At 29.8% G+C, this 22,098-nt stretch overlaps 2 protein-coding genes and 1 pseudogene across 3 annotated transcripts; all 3 read left to right on the top strand.

The window, feature by feature from the left end:
- Positions 1-226: 226 nt before the first annotated feature.
- On the top strand, positions 227-2,567 carry LOC111283911 (eukaryotic translation initiation factor 5A-2-like). Its single transcript, XM_022872590.2, has 5 exons — positions 227-604; positions 1,437-1,559; positions 1,663-1,719; positions 1,787-1,861; positions 2,285-2,567. Exons 1-5 carry the CDS (start codon positions 482-484, stop codon positions 2,384-2,386), a joined length of 480 nt encoding a protein of 159 aa, XP_022728325.1. The 5' UTR covers positions 227-481; the 3' UTR covers positions 2,387-2,567.
- A 994-nt stretch (positions 2,568-3,561) lies between these two features.
- Positions 3,562-6,115, top strand: LOC111275041 (uncharacterized). Its single transcript, XM_089745762.1, has 4 exons — positions 3,562-4,283; positions 4,626-4,713; positions 4,930-5,029; positions 5,730-6,115. Exons 1-4 carry the CDS (start codon positions 4,148-4,150, stop codon positions 5,880-5,882), a joined length of 477 nt encoding a protein of 158 aa, XP_089601888.1. The 5' UTR covers positions 3,562-4,147; the 3' UTR covers positions 5,883-6,115.
- Positions 6,116-12,831: 6,716 nt separating this feature from the next.
- LOC111283899 (protein IMPAIRED IN BABA-INDUCED STERILITY 1-like) lies at positions 12,832-17,979 on the top strand (annotated as a pseudogene). Its single transcript, XR_016329329.1, has 7 exons — positions 12,832-13,779; positions 14,435-14,719; positions 14,953-15,270; positions 15,735-15,962; positions 16,657-16,754; positions 17,263-17,350; positions 17,431-17,979. The product of XR_016329329.1 is annotated as a protein IMPAIRED IN BABA-INDUCED STERILITY 1-like (transcript).
- Positions 17,980-22,098: the final 4,119 nt, after the last annotated feature.

Genomic DNA, 22,098 nt, shown 5'->3' with positions numbered 1-22,098 from the left:
AAAAATAAAAGAAAAAAAAAAACATGGGCACAAGTCCAGCTAATGCCCAGTATTGCAACAGCATATTTCTCATTATCTATCCAAAAATCTACTTCTTCGTATAATTTTTATTAAAATTTTAAATTATATTATTTTTATATATTTTTTTATATCATATTTAAAATTATTAAATTTATGTTAAAAAAAACAAATCAAAAGCCCAATTAAAAGGTATCGCAGACAGCATATTCCTCATTATCCATCCAGAATTTTCCTCTCCCGTCCATTTATCGTAATCCAATCACCGCTAAAAAGCAACGGGGAAGAAAGGCCCTGAGACCCACCTTTACTCGGACAAAGGATAACGACGAATAAAATTGAAAACCCTAATTCCTAACTATTAAAAGATATCAAAACCGTATCTCTTCCTATCTGCGCCGCCTCCATTTTCAGCTTTTGCCAAACACACAAAAAAGAAAAAAAGAAAATTTGAAACCCTGAAATGTCGGACGAGGAACACCATTTCGAATCCAAGGCTGATGCCGGTGCCTCCAAAACCTACCCTCAACAGGCTGGTACCATCCGTAAAAACGGCTACATCGTCATCAAGGCCCGTCCCTGCAAGGTCTTTCGTAATTTATTTGTTTCTCTGTAATTTATTTGTTTGGATATGTTTGATATTATTCTCAAAATAAACTGAGAATTGTCTTTTTTTTTATTTAGGATTTTGATTTATTTATAATTTCTTGTTGATATTTTGATGGTTCAGATCTGTTGCTTTTTTGCTTAATTAATTTTAATGTTTCGATAATTGAAATCTATACAATTGTTGAAAAATTAAAAGAATTAAGAATCGAATATGATTTTGCATTTTTAATTTTTTTTTAACTTTTGATGAAGTAAAAGCAAATTAGGAAATGTAATAAAAAACAAACAACAATTAATCTTCTTATCATGAGCAATCTGATGACATGTATTGACATGTGATGAATTAGTGGTTGATGGTTTGACTGTTGATTCACACCGGATGGATTATTGCTATCTATTTAGGGCTAGTTTAGCATTCTGTTACGGTTGAAAAAAGTTTGGGTTGGAAAAGGTGCGTTTAAGAAGCGCGTTGAGAAAAGCGTGGTTAGAAATTTTAAGTGTTTGGTGTTGCTGTGAAAAAGTGTTGTGAGTAATTGAAATGTCTAAAAAGATATATAAAATAATAAAATATTAGAAATATAAGAATAATAAAGTGTTTTTTTATCTCAAACACAATTTTTTTTTTAGTTTTTTGTTAGGATACCAAGCTTTTAAACTGAAAAGCCAAAATTTTTTTGCTGTTTAGGATTGTGTCTGGGTCGAAAGCAGCTTTTGAATGCAAAAGTTATGTTCAACAGCAATGCTAAACAAGGTTTTACAATAATTTGCAATTTTAGCTCACTTGATTGTTGTTGTGTTGCGTGCCCCAGGTTGTTGAAGTTTCCACCTCCAAGACTGGGAAGCATGGTCATGCTAAGTGTCACTTTGTTGGAATTGACATTTTCACTGCTAAGAAGCTGGAAGATATTGTTCCCTCTTCCCACAACTGTGATGTATGAAATAACTTACTTCGCAAATTGTTATTGTTTTCTTATTCTCGGTTTTAACTTTAATTTGTTATGGCGTTAATGAATTTTTTTGTTTGTGTCTTAATAGGTTCCACATGTTAATCGTACTGACTATCAGTTGATTGACATTTCTGAGGATGGATTTGTAAGTTCATTTGCTTGTGTGTACTCCCGTATCTGTGCTTTTCTTCTTAACTAGTTAAACATTTCAGGTGAGTTTGCTGACTGAAAGTGGAGACACTAAAGATGATCTGAGGCTCCCAACTGATGACAACTTGTTGAAACAGGTCCTTTAACTACTTTTTATATTTTTTTTGACATATGGCTGATGGCTCTTTTCCTATTGAGTAGCCTTATTTGTTTTGGTAAAAAAGCAAGGTTTATATTTTATTGATTTCACACTGTCTTTTTTTGATATCCTAGCCTCTTGACATGGTGATCCTGATTGAATCCCATATTCCAATGGTGGAATATAGTCCTTTTCTCATGTTTAAACAAGCTGAAACTGTTTACTCTTCTGTTTTTATTCCGATTCTATTCAACTCATTCTCATTTTACCATTTGCTTATATGTTTGCAAGTCTCATGATTAGTAATTGATGTGAGGTCAATATATATATATGTAATCGCTTTTCTGAATCGTCATACTGATAGTTATATTTTGCATTCATGTTTCTGTTGCTGCAATAACATCTTTTGGTGACTCTGCAGATCAAGGATGGTTTTGCTGAAGGGAAAGACCTGGTTGTGTCTGTTATGTCTGCAATGGGGGAGGAACAGATCTGCGCTCTCAAGGATATTGGTCCAAAGTAGTTTGAGATTGATTGATATGCAGCCTGTTATTGCAATTTTAAATGGAAAGATTTTCGTAAGACCTTTAATAGCTTCCCTCTCCAAGACTCGGTTTGTTTGGATGGGTTTTTATGCTTGGTCTGGATACGAAAAACACATAATTACTATTAGTTTGTGCTATGGTTTACTGTTATCTTTTCAAGTCCTTTTCCTTCAAGCTTTTCTTTGTAATTCACAAAAAAAAAAAAAAAAAAAACTTTGCTTTATTTATAATATATACATAAAAAATTATTAATGAATTTATCAATTTTGTGGACGAAAAAAGTATATCAAAATAAAATTTTGAATAAACTTTTTTTTATTTTTTTTATTTTTCCAAATGTGCCTCATCCCCATAATCATGATTGAAATGAATTACAATTTTTGTGTCAAATGGTTTTAAAATCTTCGGTTCAATTTTAAGTTTTACACAGTTTCTTGAATTTTTACAATGTTTAATTTACAATTTTTTAACTCACATTTTTATTTTTAATGGATCATTTGTTAAAGTTATCTCAAATATATAATTTGTAATTATTTATTTTAAGTTATCAAGTATTAAGTACGGTATATTTTATTTATTTGATTTAGATTATCAGGTATCGAGTATGATATATTTTCTCTGGGGATTGAATAGCTTATTTATTTTCAGATTTTTTCTTATCAGAAAAAAAGGTTTTAATGGGCCGAAGCATTGGCGTCCCAAAATTGTCTTCAAGTATTTGAGTATGCTGAATCATAATTAGAATAATTATTAAGAGTAACATTTTACCATAGGTTTCATACTTAAATACATAATTTTAATAAAATAAAATCAAGTTTTTTATTTTTTATTTTGTATAAATAAAAAAATATTTTTTTATTTTTTCTGTAATTATAATCATAAATTTTTTAAATTAATAAAAAAATGCTTAATTGGAATGGTGGAGTATTAGCATTTGTTATGTAGTATAATATGCGTAAACAAAAGTCATAAATTTCGTTATTTCATTTAGATTTTTTTATAAAATATTAACAACTTAAAAGTTATTTTAATTGAAAATTTAATTAATTTTAAAAAATTAAGATTATAGTTATAGAAAAATAAAAAAATTACAATTTTATTTACAATAAAAGGTAAGATGTTTAACCTTTTTTTTAATCAAAATTTAAGATCAAATTTTTATTATAATAGCAAATCACATCGTTGTTAATATTATTTTAAATAAATAAATAGACAATAATACTCAAAAGTTAAAACTTGAATTTTTTTTTTAAGGGATGCCTAGTCTTTGAATTTTTAAGAAAATAAGTAAAGTTTGCAATTAATAATAATAATAATAATAATAATAATAATAATAATAATATAGTAATAACTAATAAATTCCTTAATTTCAGGATACATAAGCTTGCTTGAATTGATTAAAGAGAGAATGTATTGAATGAAACGCAAAAATCTCTTACCGTTAAATTCAATAAATAAATAAAATTACTCCTTTATTTGTGTTATTTTAGATATAATAAAAAAATGATAAAAATATTTTCTACTAAAAGAAATGGATAAAATATATTGTTAACATTTTAATTGTTTGTTTCTTTTAAATTTGAAATCTCGATATTAGAACAATTTAAAGAGTATTGGATTTAAATAAAATAATGACAGTAAAATATGTAGAAAATAATCAAACAATGTTAGTAAAAAAATGTTTGAGTCGGAAAGGATGAGTTCATCCTCGTCTTTGCCTCGTCGTTCTCGTAGTGGCAATGGAGAAGAAGAGAGGCAAAAAGCAAGTGCTGGGCCGATGCAGAAACAGTGCTGGCAACATCGTCTGCAAACGTTTCTGTAACTGCCAAGGTTGCCTCTCCTTCCAATATGACCATATTGTTCCCTTCTCGAAAGGTGTCTTCTTCTTTTTCTTATTCTTTAGTTTCATAGTTTGTCAAGAGTCTCAAGAATGGACCTCTAACTTGCCATTTTGGTTCATTTTGTTTTCAGTTGTTTCATGTTCAGCAGGAATAACTTTGAATTTAATTTTAAAAGAAAAAAAAAAACTAAAGATTTCTGACTCAAACATCCATTACTGTGATCTGTTGAAGTTGCCAGATTTTGATCAATTTGAAGGGATAAAAGTCTCCGGTAATCTGTTGACCTCCAGAAAGATCATGATATAGGACGAGGACAGCCTTATGGAAAGATCATCTTTGATCCTCGTATTATGAGTTTGGTATCATTCTAATTCAGGGAACCTAAGATTGAGTCAGATCAGGGATCTCTGTTTATCTGGTGAAAGCAACAGTTGCTTATTAAATGCCCAGTCTGGTGCTTTCCTGTAAAACACTGGTTTTCAGGTAGCAAATGTAGGTAGAAACCTCTGAAAACAAGAAGTTATTTTGGGAAACATCAGTGTTCTGATAATAGTCTCTATTTTTAAAATTCTAGGAAAGGTTTTGTCTTTCTAATTGGTTTAGTGACAGGTTTACAAAACATCCACTGACTTGTGAATTGTGATGAAGAAGGATTAACTGCTGGCACTGCTTTATTTTAGGTGCCATACTACTCTTAATGGATTTCAAATGCCTTCTCTTGCTGTCACTGATAATCGAATTTTTGCTAAATCAGCACGTCCTTTGTTCCTGAGCATCTCTGTATGTACCCATCAACCGTTGATGATGGTATCCTTGTGGATGACTGTTCCTCCATTCTCTAGGACAGGAATTCTAGCACACCATAGCAAGTTGAGAACGTCTTGGATGACAATCCTTAATCTTGGAGATAACCCAAGTAGAAATTTACTTTAACAAAAAATTTTAACAGTTGAAACTTTGGTTCCATTAATTTTGTTCTAGGTAAAGTCAAGCAGTATCCTATTAAAATGCATTAACTTGTTTTAAAACTTTTCTTTTGACTAGCAAGGGTACATAAGTGTCTTAGTACTTAGACAACATGTTTCACAACAAACCATTAATTTGCAGTTTTTGTGGTTGCAGCAATAAGTAGTTTGGTTCCCCCCCTCATTGGTCACTATAATGGTTAATGGTACTTAGTGGTTTATGTTTACAAGGTTAGCCTATAACATTGACCTGTCCAGTTAGGATATTTTGATCTAAGCCAACAATGACCTCTTGTTCACCATTCAGGTTTGCCTCAACTTCTGAACCTCACCCTTTCTTTCCTTAAGCATAAAATAGGCAGTTCTTACCTTACCCCCTATTGAAAATTTTCTTGGAATAACCATTTTGTTAAATAGTGGTTTCATATCTCTATTTTTTGTTATATAAAATTTATCATTTCAGTTTTGAAGTATTTACCTAAATCCAAATGTACTTTTTACAACTTGTAGATTAGGAGCTTGCGATTATCGAAATGGCTGTTTATGGGGATGTAATCCGGCCTGGTAATCATTGTCGTTGCAGAACTGTTGCTGAAATGCTTGGACAATACAAATCAAAAGACAACTTGGCTGCATGCAAATTGCCGTTTGATAAAGAATCTGTATAGCAAGCAAGGGCTATAAGTTGATGCCGGAATCTTAGGAAGATTTTAAGCTACCTGTTTTTCATTCTGTATTTCTGATCTTGTGCAAGATGCTGAAAGCATATGGTCATTTGATAGGAATGTTAACTGAAATTGAATATCCCCGAATCGTTGGGGCCATTAATTGAACATGTGTATCACATCCTTGATTATACTTTGACATAATGAGATGCCATTTTCATTTCTTTTTCCATGTATTTCGTGTGGCAGTGTTGCTTTGTCAAAGGTGGGTCGAATTGTGCTTCAATGTTTCATATTTCTAACGTAAAACAGGGTTTAATTGAGTTGGGGATAACTCCATTGTCTTGACTTGGAAAAAGAACAGAGAAAAATGGAGAAGGAATGATTGAGCTCATTGAACTAGTTTCCGATGCCTTGCTGCCCAAGTTTTATCTTAAAGGCATGATAGCATGATACCATAAATCAACCATCAGCCTTGAATATGCTCTCAGCTGAATTCTCTCAGCTCTTTGTTCTTCGATTTTATCTGGATTTGAATCCTGATTACCGGAACTAAAAGTCTAACACTCTTGTGAACAGTCGTAAATTGACTATCTCAGCTTTTTCAGGTTCATCATTTGGAGTCTTAAGCCCTCAAACTTCAGCTTGCTTGAGGCTGGTGCTTCTTTGTTAGATCTTTGAAAAGGACTTGCATCTGCCCTAGTGAATGCCCGAAAAACATCAATTAATTCGACAGTTGGTTTTAAAATGTTGAATGTTCCAAAATTTTCCCACTGAAAGTTGAAAAATCATTCTTTCCAGAAGAGCTGCAAAAAGTCATACCTAGCTCCCAATACATGACAGAAACAACTTGGCATAAGATTAGTAGAAAAAGTTGACAAATGCTTCATAGTTCATTGGATATTGACTGACAAAACATGTCTATCGGATGCTGTCTTGATTGATTCTCATTGAAAAAGAAGAAGAAAATGTCTGTAAGTGGATGGAAAAGGTAGACTCCCCACTTCAACCAACCACACCACCAAAGTGGCCACTGGCCTCATTCTCTTCAATATGCACTTTGATTAATAAAATGCAATGAAAGTGAGAGAGAGTTTAATTAAATCCCCATTTTGAGGGTTGAAAAATTCATTAGTAATGATTGTTAATAATAATAACAACTGCCTAAGCTGGCAAACAAAATATAACTCCTTCATAAGTGTAAATTTTATTGTTTTCAAGCATAATGTATTGACCAAATCATAGTGGAGTAACATGATAAGAGTGAGAAATTTAGTTTTTTTTTTATTTTTTTATTTTTACATATATATTATAACCGTAAAAATTCACATTAAATTTATAAAATATTATTCACTTTAATTTAAAATTTTTATGATTTTAGTTAAAAAAATTTCATAAATATAAATTAAAATCTCTATATTTATTATAATGTATTTTCACAACATCTCGATTTATATTAAGGATTACGTACATAGTTGTTAATATTGAAAACTTGAACTATACAATTGAAAATAACCCTCTCCCACCTCAAAATTTAAATTTGATATCTTTAAGGTTGGAAAATTTCAAACTCTAACCATGGAGATGTCTTCCCTTAATTTTTCTTAATGATATCTTTTATCATGTATGGCTAGGAAAAGCTCCTATTGTATAGGTGCTTCCATCTCTGTTAATGAATGCAAATATAAATGTCATTACCAAACTAAACAGTTAGCATAGAAAGTTGATGGAAAATATTCATTTTAGAGCAAAGTTGTTATGCCATGATTTGGATTATGACACCACTTGACCTACTCTTGACTTAATTCACTCATCACTCTTTTTTTTTCTTGTTTGATTCAAAAACTCTAATATCATATATTAAATTTGATATTGCTGCTTTTAGTTGGTTTTCTTTTTTTTTTTTAATAAAGGGTTTTTCCAATTGAAACAAAATGTATATGAAACAGTGTTCTTCAATCATAAGGCCCCAAAACAAAGCACTAAACACAAACCAACCACATGATTAGCTTCTTTAAACTCAAACCCTGTTTTGTCTCTTGCATTTACAAAATCTACCTTACTATATAGTTTGCCTATGGTTACTCAGTTGCAATAGGTTTAAGAGGAAAAATAAATAAAAATAAAAACTTCAAATATTATGTTTTTGATTGATTTATTTAATTGATGAATTTTAAAATATTATTCATAATCATTTATTAAATTTAATAAAATGAATAAAAAAATATGTTTATTAACTGTTCGTCGAACGTTTTATTCATTTATATTCTTGATTGTAAATAATCAAACATAAAGAAATTTTGCTAAACTTTTTATCTGATTATTGAATTAATAAATCTTGAAATATTAATTGTAGTCGTTTATTAAATTTGATGGACGAACAAAAATTAAATTTATTCATAATTTGTTTATCAAACATTTTGTTCATTCACATTTGATTTTTTTTTCATAGTTTTAACATATGAATAATTTTATTTTCCACTAAAAAAGCTCTCATGTGATACCACTAACATGAATTTGTTCAATAAAAACCATATCAAAAGGTAGATTAAAATGTCTCTAATGAAACATTGTTTGATGTTCTTCCCACAAAGCAACAGAAGATTAAAAAAAAAAGAGAGAAAGATAAACAATCTTTAAAAGGGGAATTTAATCAAAAGATTACTGTTAAGTTTTTGTGATTGCTTTATTGGTAAAAAAAAATGTGTATAATTACACTTTTCTAAAAGGGTTTTTCCTTTTCTATATGACAAAATCATAAAATATTTATTTTTTTTGTGCATGAGTGCAATTGAGTGCCTTTTTTTTTTACCATGGGAGATTGATTGGATATGGCAGCTCACATGCAAATTGATCAATAATAATAATAAATTTCATATATATATATATATTTTTTTTTTCATTTATCTGACTAAAAATAGTAAAATTCCACTGATCTTAAAAGTATTTGTTTTTACATTTTTTATTTAAATCTGCAATGATGAGTTGAATTCTTAAAACTGCATGCAAATGGAGAAGATGCCATTGCCATTGCCATTGCCATTGCCATTGCCATTTGCCTTTTGCTATTCCCAAATTCCTTTCAATTTTCATATATTTTCTTTGAGAAGAGAGGACCACAATCTCTAATATTTCTTTTTCATTTGATGAATCCAAAGGACATAATTTCTTTCTTTCTTTCTTTCTTTTGAGAGAGGCCAGTTTGATGATGACAAAACATGCATTTTTCTTTCTTATATAGGCTCAAAGCCTGGTTTTTTGGGGATGCAAAACCCTACCAAACTTTTAACACTGTTTTGTTTATAGTTCATGAAATCTTTCAAAGTCACAAAGTGACCTAAATAATTTTATAATTGCACAAGATTGTAGGCAGTGTCCTTATGGTAGTACTAATTAGATCTTAAAATTTTCTAAGTTTAGGTTATTGTGAGATTTAGTATGTGCTTTTTTTATATTTTTTTGAACGATAAAAAATTTTTGAGTTTTGTTTAATATAATTTTATTTTGTGTTAGTCTAAGTAAATTTATTTACGTTGAATCTGATGAATTTATAAAATGTTATCTTCTTATAATCTTTTAATATATTCGATCCCAAATAATAAAATTATATATCTTTTTAAATACTTGAACCAACACCCATTACTCATTATGTTCTATATATAATTATAAAATTATTAAGGTAGAACTTTTAAACTTTAGAAGTATATTTAAATGTATATCATATGTCCATATGATTCTAAATAAGAAAACTATTAAGTTCACATATGTAATAACATAAACTCATGTCATATTTTTAAATTCACTCGTAAATTTTTTAATTATATTTTTTATCATATTTTTTAAATGTATTTTTTTAATTTAAAATTTTTTAATTGTAAAAGGAATGCTAAACTAGCTTATTGTAGACATGTTCATGGACCAGATGATTTGCTTGAATCCAAAAGTTCATCTAAAATTTTGAAAGACTTAGATATAAATATTAAATCCATTAAATAAGTTTAAACAAATAAATAATACCCGATAAAAAATTAAGATCGGGTTTAAATTTTAGCATTTAAGGTTCAAGTTCAACCTGCCTTGAAAATCATAATAGGATAAAACACATTTGTTTTATTTTTTCATAATAGACAATGATTATTTATTTTATTACTTATAATATGATAAAAAAAAATTTTATAAAAAAAAATATTTTAATTTTAATTTTTTAAAATTAAATTAGATCTAAACCCAAATAATTTATAAATTCAATCAAAATTAGTTAAATTAATTAACTAATAATTTACAAAAAAAAAAAATCTTTTCTCAATTTTAAATACTAATATTTTAGACTAATATAAATTTTATTATTATATGTAAAAATATATTTAAATAAAAAATAAGATTCAAAAAATCAAATTGAACTAAATTTAAATTTACTTAAAATATTAAAATATCATAATAAACTCGATTCAAACCCAATTCAACTTAGCTTATAAACAAGTCTAGCTTATTGTTAGATCCATGACTTAAAAGTCAAGTTGGGATATGATATTCTATTAATCAAACATTCTTTAGAAAAAAATAAGCTTCCCACATTCCCGAATTTGATTTTTAATTCTATTGATTTATATTATTATTTTAAAAAATAATTTTTAATAAATATAAGATTTTAATTTTAATAATATTAATGCACTCCAGAAATTTATTTGGTACTATTATATTAATCTTTTAAGTAATCATCACCAATCCTGCCCAGACAAGAGTGGTCCCAACTCCCAACATCAAAAGGGCAAAAAAAAAAAAAAAAAGGAAGAGCTTTCATAATCATCAAATGTGAACTCCCCACCATTATGGAGCATCCAACACTCTAAATAAAGTAGTTTACATTTTTGAAGAAAGGAATAAAAAAAAATTAAATGATCAATGTCAAACTTACAAACAAGATATTTAGGGATTTGGGATTGGCTTTGGCCTTTGTTATAATTTAGAATTAAAAAATTTACTTGAAGGGACTTGAAAAAAAAATATTGAATAAAATTTAAAAATCTCTCACTGTTCAGCATAGAGGTGGGGGAGATACTTTGTTTCGGTCTTTGATTTAGGCTTCCCAACTCAAAAATCATTGGACCCACTTTTTATTTTTAATAATATAGGAAAAAAAGAAGCAATGATATAAAAAAGAGGGGGGAAAAATTAAATTTGATTATTTATGTATTTATATTTGAATTATATAAATATTAAAATTTATATATTCATATCATATTTATATGAAAATTATAATTATAATTCATGTAATTTGTGTTTATATTAAAATATAAAAAAAATTCTATTTTATTAAATTTATATACAATTAATATTAAAATTTTAAATATTTTTATTTTTATTTTTTTATATTATATCATTGTATTATATTTTAAATTATTAAAAAAAAAAGTAAACAAAACATTAGATGTAGAGAAAATTGTGGGAAGTAAAAGTGATCAAATTAAGTACTTATTTGAATTATATCACACTTTTAATACGGTATCATTGAATTCATTATATTTTTAATTAAATTTAAATATTAATTTTAATTAAATTTATTTATTATAAATTTATTATTAAATTTTTTAATCATAATAATAATAATTATTATTATTATTTTTAATCTCATCATTTATCATATAAAGCCTGACTAAGTTAAATTAATTTTTGCTTTATTTTTCCTTCAAATTCAATATCTTCTTTAGTGAAATGAATTTTTTTTGTGTTTTCTCTCTCTTCACGTGACGTAGCTGAAAAGGAATTAGGGGTCTTCCTTTCCTTCGTAGTACATGTTCCTTTCTCCCATTCCTTATCCCCCACTCATTACGTAGCACAAAATTCAAAACTCCATTCCCACAATTATTATTCTTCTCCATTTCCATCTCAATTCTCAACCATATACATAAAATAATTTTTCTTTCCAAAAAAAAAAAAAAACCAAAAAATAATACAAATTAAAAAACTATAAACTTATCTCACATGGAAAATCAAGTCCCAAGTAACCAAATAAATTTATCAATTGTTTATAAAAATATATTTAATAAATTTAAATTTTAAAATATATAATTGTTCATTTTTTATTATGATTTTTTATATAAAATTAAAAATACTTTTGTAATTGTGAATTTTTTAATATTTTAAGAAGACAAAGCCCATAATACCAGAAAAGAGGAGAGGTCGGGATCGAACCTCAATCTTGATTTTTTAAAAAATATTTTTTATTATTAAATTAAAAAATTAAAGATATAAATGTAAATTATATAAAAAATTAAGATTCAAATCATATGCCTATTGCCTACTAATAGTAGATGTAACAAGTTTCCTTGCATATATTTTATTAAAGAATGTGAATCCAACATTTCAATATTATAGTTTATATATTTACATATTTATATTGTATAAAATATTTATAAATTATATATTTTTATTATATTTTAAATAAAAATTATGTATTATAATTTATATTAATATAAAAATATAAAATATTTTTTTTGTTTTATTAATTTATTTATAATTTTTATTAAATTTTTAAAATACATAATTTTTATATTTTTTATTTATATTATTTTCTTATCATATCATGATATTATTTTAAAATTATTAAATTTAATTTCAAACTTCAATGTTTTCGAAGACAAAAACACAATTTGGTCGACGACCCCCAACAATTCTAAATAAACAAAACCAAGAAATCTTAATCTTTCAAATTCTAAAACAAAAATAAAAATGATCCACTAATAAATAATTATTATTTTTATTTTTAAACATAATTTTATTATTTATTATTTCAAGATCAAAATAAGAAAAAAATATATAAAATATAAAAAGGTATCCCACTTGTAGTGAAGTGGCAGCCGGTTTTTCTGCTTTATTTGAACTCGTTTCCTCAAATACAAACAGAGAATCATACAAACTTCATTAAAACAGAGTTTCTTTTCAGCCAACCATTGAAACAGAGTTCACAAGCGAAAATTTTTTTTTCACAGACAGAAACAAGAACAAAGGATAAAAACTCCCAAACAAAAAGAGTAGTGACATTTTGTTTTATTGTTATTAATTCCCCCAAAAATTAAAAAAGAAAAAACATCATTAATGGTTTTTCATTTCGATCTTTCCGTTGATTTCGGTAGCCTCAGAGTGTTTTGTTTGGCTGCCACATTAAAATCTATCTTGCGTAATTGTCGCTTCCCATCAAATACATGAAAGCGAAAGAAAGAAATTCTATCGTTGGATGTTTATTGTATAAAAAGGCTTCGTTTTTGCTCTGTGTTCTGTTTCTTTTTACAGTAGAAAGAAGAGAGAGAAGCTGAACTCTGAAGAAGCTGAAAGCGTGAAATTTAGTTTGCAAACTCACCTCACAATTGTTTGGTGATTTTTGGGGTCGGGTTGGCGCCAAAGAGGAAAACCCAGAAAGAAAGTTGGGATCTTTGTTTCTTGATCATATGATCAACGGCCATTGATGGGTTGTGTGAGTTCGAAGCAGGCGGTGTCAGTGACGCCTGCTGTCGATCACTCCGGCGCTTTACGTGACAATGCGCGTGCCGGTAGTTTTGGGACCAACTCTGGCCGGTCTCGGGTCGGGCTCTCGGAGCTTGAGAAGAACAGGAGCAGTGGCCGTGGGGGTAGTAAGAAGAAGAAAAATAATAGTAATAGTGGGGGTGTGAGTGATTTGGGTGGTGGGGTTGGTGGCTTTGCGCTGAGTGGGAGCGAGTTGGGTGAGTCTGGTCGGGCGAGTTCGAGATCCGACTCGTTGAGTTTGAGGCTGGGGAATTTACAAAAGTACATAGAAGGTGAACACGTGGCAGCCGGGTGGCCTGCTTGGCTCAGTGCCGTCGCCGGTGAAGCTATCCATGGTTGGGTTCCACTTAAGGTTGACTCTTTTGAGAAGCTTGAGAAGGTTTGGAATTTCTTTTCTTTTTCTTTCATGTTTTCCAATAAATTTACCCTTTTTTTTATTTTTTGTTTTGCTTCTTAATATTTTTGTTATGTCATTTTCTTGATGTGTGTGTTTTTGGTTTCTTCTTTTTTTTTTTAATTCACTTTAAGGGTAAAATTTTTTACATATAATTCTTGCAGTTATATACCCTTTGGAGATCAAGCAGAGCTTTAAAAAATAGAGCAATTTGTACATGCATTTGGTTGAAGTGAATTTATTTACTGTTGATAATAGCCTAATAGGGAAGTTCTTTGATTCCATGCCATGCTGGCAGAGGCATTCTTGTTGAATCATGCATGTTACATGCATATATTTTGATGCTTTTAACCCTTCAGTTCTAAAACTTCTTTGAATTTTTAACCTTTCTATCACTTGTTAAGCTTCTTTCTGCTATGGAGCTCAAAGCAACTTTTATGTTTAGAAGGTTGGCAGATAGGTGTTGTTTTCCTAAATCAACTAACTAAATGGGCTGTGATTGTTTATTTTTTCGGCTTGTGAGTTTTTTTATTTATTTATTTTAACCTTTTGCTATTTTCTAATTTCTCAACATTGTCTTGGAATGTCATACTGTTCCTGATGTTTGATGTAATAGTACCATTTTCAACTGCTTTAACAGATAGGACAAGGTACATATAGCACTGTGTTCCGTGCTCGAGACCTTGAGAGTGGGAAGATAGTTGCTCTAAAGAAGGTGCGGTTTGACAATTTTGAGCCTGAGAGTGTTCGATTCATGGCAAGAGAGATACTGATTCTTCGAAGGCTTGACCATCCAAACATCATAAAATTGGAGGGGATAATTACCTCCCGAATGTCATGTAACATATACCTTGTATTTGAGTACATGGAACATGATATCGCTGGACTTTTGTCTTGTCCAGATATCAAGTTCAGCGAGTCACAGGTTTGTTCACTTTGCCTCTGTGGCTAAGGTTAGTGTAATGTTCTATGATGGCATGCATATAGAACACAAGTTGATGAGGACAATTTTTAAGTCATTGGTGTACCAAAACGTAAAGTTGTTTGCTAAAACCCAAAAGTGAATGTGTTATAATGCTGAGAAAAATTAGCTAAGCATATGCCTTAATAAAATAGAAACATGCATCTTTAACAATGAATATTGATTTTGTTTTGTAGATTAAGTGCTATGTGAAGCAGTTGTTTTCTGGACTTGATCACTGCCATTCACGGGGTGTAATGCACCGGGACATTAAAGGATCAAATCTCCTTGTAAATAATGAAGGAATACTAAAGATGGCTGATTTTGGTTTGGCAAACTTCTATGGTTCTGGGCACAAGCAACCCTTGACAAGCCGTGTTGTAACCTTATAGTACCGTCCCCCAGAACTTTTGTTGGGTTCTACAGAATATACTGCAGCTGTGGATCTTTGGAGTGTTGGCTGTGTATTTGCTGAACTTCTCCTTGGTAAACCTATCCTGCAAGGGAGAACAGAGGTTAGCACCTTGCTAAAGTACATCCCTTTTACATTATATTCATCTTAATAATTTTAATATCGACAAAGAGTAGTTAAGAATCTTTTAAAAAGAAAACAAAAGGACAATTGCTGTGGAAATGATCTGTATTACTGGGATGAGCCGTTATACAATAATTGATTCCTCATAATAAGGAAAAGGATAAATTGCAAGAACAGAACAAGTTTCATGGTGCGTAGGAAATTTTACTAGGAATCGGCATTGGTGCCAAAAGGAGTCTCTAGAAATGCCAGTTCTATGTTTCTTTTTATTGGGTAATTCTTTTGAGTATTGTTGCTACTGTATCAATCTTTTGATTATGAGAGTGCTATGTCTGATGATCATTGCTTCACTTCAATCTCTTCATTGTTTTCTGGCGGTTCTTAAGATGATTTCTTGTTGGTATACATATCCGAGACTAATGAAAGCATGTTGTTCCTGTACAGGTTGAACAACTGCATAAAATTTTCAAGCTCTGCGGGTCCCCACCCGACGATTACTGGAAAAAGTCCAGACTTCCCCATGCAACTCTATTCAAACCACAACAACCTTATGATAGTTGTCTTGGGGAGACTTTTAAAGATTTACCTGCCACTGCTGTGAATCTAATAGAAACTTTGCTTTCAGTGGAGCCGTACAAGCGTGGGACTGCTTCCTCCGCTCTTGCATCAGAGGTAATTATGCAAAAAGGAACCATGATCATTTCTCATTCGAAATTGTAATTTGTTGTTCACCCTTGTTAAGCATCTAATCTAATAATAATTGACTATACATGTAGTACCCAATTTGAATATAAGGCCAAATTTAAGTAAAAACTTAGAATAACAAAACTAAACACCCTTAAATTTAGGTCCAGTGCAAACAATTGAACCAAATGGCCTTCGACATAGACAAGAAATTTGGAGCAACAAACAACTAATTATCTAACAGAAGGGGCAACTATGAAGCAGTGGTACTTGATATCCCCTTTTGTGTCTATGTTGTAAGTCTGATATCGAACGCCTCTAACATGGTTGGATGTGTGTCAGACATAAAGAGGCACCAAACAAAAAAGATCCATATAAGGGAAGATATAATGAGGACATCAAATAGGCACAAAACTAATCAAACTTAACTAATGTGGAATGACACCAGTTAAAATCCTTAATAAACTCAGGGCCTGAAGTAACTTGCCTATAAGTTTCAGTTCTATCTCACTTGCATATCGTTATGAAGTTATAATGTGGCTTTGTTGTCTTATATATTTGGTAGCATTTTCTTTAGAAACACTGCAAATGCAATATCCAGTTTTATACCCAGTGTTATAGTTCTAATTGGTTTTCTTTTGCGTCATTTACAATATTCTGATTCTTGATCTAAAATTTTCAGTATTTCACAACTAAGCCTTATGCATGTGATCCATCAAGCTTGCCAGTATATCCACCCAGCAAAGAGATTGATGCAAAACATCGTGAAGAGGCAAAGAGGTAAGAACTTTGTTTTAAAATGTGTACGGAGACATTAATTTAGGTAGCTTTCTTGAACCTGGAACCGTGTTGTTTCTGGCTTCTTTTATATTGAGTGTAATAAATTTTAATAACTGTGGCATATGATATCCACACAATATTTTGCCAAAGTTTCCTTCTTTTTTCATTTTCAGCTAGATGACATATCAAAAGTAAGTCATTCCTTGTGTTTTGGAAGATATCATATCATTTAAATGAATAAGCTGGATCCTAGTACTCTCCTGAATGCTATCCCAATTATTGAAAATTTTCTGACAGAATGATTTGCTTCCTTGACAGATGGAAATGTTCAATTGATATTTGGCTACTTGATCTGTTTCTTTTTCAGGTTTTAGAGAATATGTAGTAAACTCATGCATGCTATAGTACATACACAATGATGATCATCTGCAAATTCCACCATATACACGCATATATACCACTTAAAACTGTTTGATACCATCTTCAATATGTTTCAATGAATTCTCAGGAAAAAGATAAGTGGAAAAGTTCGTGGGCCTGAAACAAGAAAGCCAATAAGAAAACCCCATGGACTAAGTAAATTGGCACCAGTTGAGGTTTCTCTCCCTTTCTCTCTCTCTGTATTTGTATTTATGGTTACCCAGAAAAATTTATATACAATCTATTTTACATGCAGGATACTGTTGCACAAAATCGAGGTTCTGAGAAAATTAATAGTAACCATGTCCATAACTCAAAGCAAAGAAATGCCACTATCAGCGATGGAGTGTCAAATCTATCTACTGATGCATTAGAAGAGGCTGTCCATGTAAAGCATTCATCCCAAGGTGATATTCCTTTTTCTGGTCCATTACAAGTTTCTACATCAAGTGGCTTTGCATGGGCCAAAAGACGAAAAGATGATGCATCCATAAGTTCATACAGCAGATCTATCTCAAGAGGTCACGTATATAATTCTTTAGAACCTTGTGCTCAATTTCATGCAAGAAATAATCTTGATTCAAAACGACATGAAAATGGGGATGTAATATATGGAGGCCACATTGATTCTAGAGGCCAAGATTCATATGAAGCTGCCAAGCATGCTATGCAGAAACAATGGAGCCAGTTTGAGCGCCCAGATTCATTTGATGCTTCTGATGGATACCACTCACAAGAGCTATCATTGGCACTTTATCAAAGAGAGGAAATGGCAGTCAAGAGAAATAATTTGGTATGTCTGTAAATATCAGAACCAGAAATTACATTAAAATTTTGTTCTTGACATCTAGTTTAAACTTATTTACACATACATCAGTTTTTCAGTTTTAATTCAATTTTGCATGAAGAATTATGTCAATCGACTAGATTTAAAATGATTCGAATTCAATATAAAACTAAAAAACTTGAAACTTTAATAAAATTTCGAACCTCGATGAGCTGAAAGTAATTACTGTCGTTGAGCTTGGATTACTTTAGCAGATGAGTTTTCAATAAACTTCCTTACCAAAACGAAACAGGAAGCTGCCTTCCATAATGTGCCTTTCATACCCTAAGAGATTGAGAGATGAATATGGCTTTTGTAAATGGATCCTCTTTATTTTCATGTTAAAATTAGACGAAAATAAGGAAAAATAACTCATTTCTAATCTATGCCCCTAAACCAAAAACAGTAGATATCATCACTTCAATTTCTTTAGAATTTGTATATTGATCAAATTATATATTGTTTGTTCTGACAGGGTTACCAAGATGAAGGGGACAAGGTTGAATTTTCAGGTCCTTTGTTGTCTCAATCACATAGAATTGATGAACTCTTAGAACGACATGAGCGACAGATCCGCCAAGCAATTCGAAAGTCATGGTTCCAAAGAGGTACAACAATAACAACAGAAATAACTTTATTAACTGTTTAGACAACTATTTACATTTATGATGGCTATTTTTGGTGTTATAACTTTCACTTCTTCCCAACCACTTTATGGTGACATAAATCTCATTTAAAGCAACCGTAAGATTGAACTTGATTATCGATCAAAGCTGTAAATACTTGCCAGACTTTTGCCCCACAGAGTTATTTCTCATTTAGTTCATGTTCTTGAACGAGATTATACAGTCTAACATTATTTATTTATACTAATAATTTGTATTGCAGGTAAAAAGTAATCTTCAGATATTCTCAGGCCTCAGGACTCAGTAAGATGAAGCTTCTGACCAGAAACAGTCATTCAGGGTCCTACAATCCAAGTGCAAAAGCGATAGGTTGGCTGCCATACCCATCCATCATGCCAATAACAACATCAAGTTGAAGCTTCTGCACAAAAGTGGGGAAGAACAAAACCGAGAAACTACACTATGATGGTACGCTGCATGTTACAATTCTAGGAACTCTAATGAAAGAGGAAAGGAAGAGGGCCCCTGGGTGGCTGCTCAGTCTCTTTCTGCAAAGAACCATGATTATTTTTTTCCCTTTCAATTGAAGTTTTCGTCTCACTTCCTTTTGTTTCCTTACTTTCTTCTCATCAAGTCTGACCCCACTATGTATAGGTTCATCACAATTGAATTGAGATCAGTCTCGAACATGATCATGGTTCATAAGGCTTATCAATGTCTGGCTTCTCTCTTTTCTCATATCTGTAGTTCAGTGTTACTTTGGTAGTTCTTTAGTCTTTTTTAAAGCCTTAAGAATGGATTTTGGAAATGTCAAATGTCAGGAGAAAGCCATAGCCACACAGGGTTAGCCACCTGGAAGCGTTTATCTACATTCACAAGTGTTTTAGTATCTATTACATGACTCAAAGAGTATGCTCAAAGTGCAATAGAAAGTGATTTTGTGTCTTTGGGAAGTCATTAAACTCAAAGGTGTTTAGAATAGCAGCAAAATGTTTCTTTCTCTTTGCCATTTTCTCCCCAGGCCTGACTGCTTGAGTGGTATCCATTTTTTCTTGTTCCCCTTTCCTAAGTTTTAGTATTACCTGAAAAAATGGAAACCATTCTGTTTGATTGCAGTGGCTGTGAAATCACGAGGTTTATCCAAAAACAAAGACTAATGCCTGACAATTTTAAATACCAAATGGTGACAATAGCAAATGCTTAATAATTTTAATAATTTTAAATGTTACATAATGACACGATATATAAAAAAAAGCACAAAAGTAATATGATTTGAAATTTTAGTAAAAATCGTATATAACATTAAAAAAATAAAAAAAGATATTATAATATAAATTTTGATTTATCGATACGAATTATAATATAATAATTTTTGTATTTTATGTGTTGGATATAAAATCGATAAATACGAATAAATAAATTATCAAATTTATATCAAATATATATAAATCATCATATATATGTTAAACTAAGGTAGAAGACTTGTTCATACCACTTGGTATCAAAATTGGGTGGATTTGAGTTATACAATTTTGTTTTATCAGCTGTTTGGTATTGTGAATCTTGTGGAATGGATGTGCAAAAGTTGGCTAGCACTTATAAGAAGAATTGAATTGTAAAACCAAATCAAATCAGTTTCCACAAATTAAAAAAAAAATAAATTGAAATTAAACTGCTGGCTTGAGGGTAAAATAAATCATATGCGACCAAACTGATTGAGAAGAAACTTTGGTGTCGGTGATTTTTCAAAATCAACCAGAAAATTTGTAATGATTTCAGTTTAAAGGTTTTCTCAAACTGAAAACCAAAGATTAGGACGTGGGCCGTGGGCCATGGGCTACGTGCTTCAATCTCAATATAAGGCCCAAAAATAAAGAAGCTTGTTTTTTTGGCCCAAAAACAGTTTAGTTTCGCTAAATCAATTGGTTATATTAAATCAAATAATCACTAAAATAAAATGTTAAACTTTTAATTTCAATACAAATATTTAAATTTTGTCGAACCAAAAATAAAAGGAAATTTTTTTAATTTTTCATACTTCTTTTGTATGTTTTTCTTGCCTACAAATAGTTTTATATACAAAAAAAAAAAACCCAAATTTAAAGAAAAATAAAAAAAAAAACATTGCAACTGGTGATTCGAATTTCAATTATTTCTTAAAAAAATAATGAATCATTTGAATTAATCCAAAGTTATAGGAAGATTTGAATCAAGACAAGATACCTTTCAAAGGCCTCGTTGTTCCAATACCCAAAGCCAATTATATAATGTTTAGCATACGTGTCTTTTGTGTAAGAAATGGAATTTGCACGATCCGTCTTTCCTATCTCTTTCTTTCTACTTTTTCATTCCTGTTTAGTTAATCACGTGAGGATGACAACTTGGCAAGTTGACAATAACATAATTAAATATCAATTAATTAAAGTTAAAATTAAATATCAATTGTTAGTTTAATAATATTAAAATTGATTTTAATATTTTTAATATTATTAAAAAAAAAAAAAAAAAAAAGAATGATGGCAGTCTGTCAACTTACAGTTTCACAAGACAACTCGGATTTCTCAATTTCAATCTTGCAAATGGCAACCGTGGAGTGGCTGCTATAATTTCAAGTGGGTCCTACTTATCATCATCCACATCATCTCGCCGTTCGTCATGTTGACTTTGTTGTCTCACTAGTTGACTCTAATTAGAAATGGTGTTTGATTAGAAGGAATTATTGATGGGATTATCAAGTAAACAACTCCTTAATTATGTGGTCTAACTATAATTTCTACCCCTGATTACAAGACACGTGTGATGCACGTGCATATGATTTTTTTTTTCTCTTTAGCTAAGGCATGTGCTCCAAACAACTAATTATACAACACGTGTGATACACGTGAATCTTTTTACAATTCTTTATTTTAAAGAGTTATATCATTGAAGTAGATCTTTAGGGATTAAAATTTCAAACGAGTTTATACATATAATTTTTTTTAATAATTTTATGTTAAACAATAAAATATCACATAAAATATTCAATTTTAATATTTTTATTATATTATTTATGTGAGAAATTTTGATTTAAATGATGTGAAATTTAATTTATTTTTAATTAAAGGTAAGTATTAACCGATTGTAATCGATTTAATCAATTAATACCGATCTAAATAGATTTATTTTATTTTATTTTATTTTAATTCTAATTTATTAGAAAATTAGTTTATTCAATTTGTTGAGTGTGAAAATTCATAATCGAATAAATCACACTTATTTATTCTATTAATTTATTTTTAAATATAATATAATTTACATAATATTTTAAAATAATATAAAATATATCATTTATTCTATATAATATATAACATAAATATAAAATAATATTTAAAAATTTATTTGATATATAATTAACGAAAATTTTTAATTTTACAAGTGAGATTGATAGAATGATGCACATCTTATTTTTTAAATATATTTTAAAAATATGTAT

This window comes from Durio zibethinus, chromosome 17, assembly GCF_047325235.1.
Source record: "Durio zibethinus cultivar Kanyao isolate XHJ-2024 chromosome 17, ASM4732523v1, whole genome shotgun sequence".
Lineage (NCBI taxonomy): Eukaryota > Viridiplantae > Streptophyta > Magnoliopsida > Malvales > Malvaceae > Durio > Durio zibethinus.
Note: the sequence above shows the minus strand (reverse complement) of the source record. Positions and strands in the feature narration are given on the sequence as shown.

What these genes read in the sequence shown, in the direction of transcription:
- LOC111283911 (XM_022872590.2), top strand. Translation starts at nt 482, where the DNA reads ATGTCGGACGAGGAACACCATTTCGAATCCAAGGCTGATGCCGGTGCC. An exon ending in CCTCTTCCCACAACTGTGAT is followed by an intron (nt 1,560 to 1,662) that starts GTATGAAATAAC and finishes GTGTCTTAATAG; the next exon opens with GTTCCACATGTTAATCGTAC. An exon ending in ATGACAACTTGTTGAAACAG is followed by an intron (nt 1,862 to 2,284) that starts GTCCTTTAACTA and finishes GTGACTCTGCAG; the next exon opens with ATCAAGGATGGTTTTGCTGA.
- LOC111275041 (XM_089745762.1), top strand. Translation starts at nt 4,148, where the DNA reads ATGGAGAAGAAGAGAGGCAAAAAGCAAGTGCTGGGCCGATGCAGAAAC. An exon ending in GCCCAGTCTGGTGCTTTCCT is followed by an intron (nt 4,714 to 4,929) that starts GTAAAACACTGG and finishes GCTTTATTTTAG; the next exon opens with GTGCCATACTACTCTTAATG. An exon ending in CTTTGTTCCTGAGCATCTCT is followed by an intron (nt 5,030 to 5,729) that starts GTATGTACCCAT and finishes CTTGTAGATTAG; the next exon opens with GAGCTTGCGATTATCGAAAT.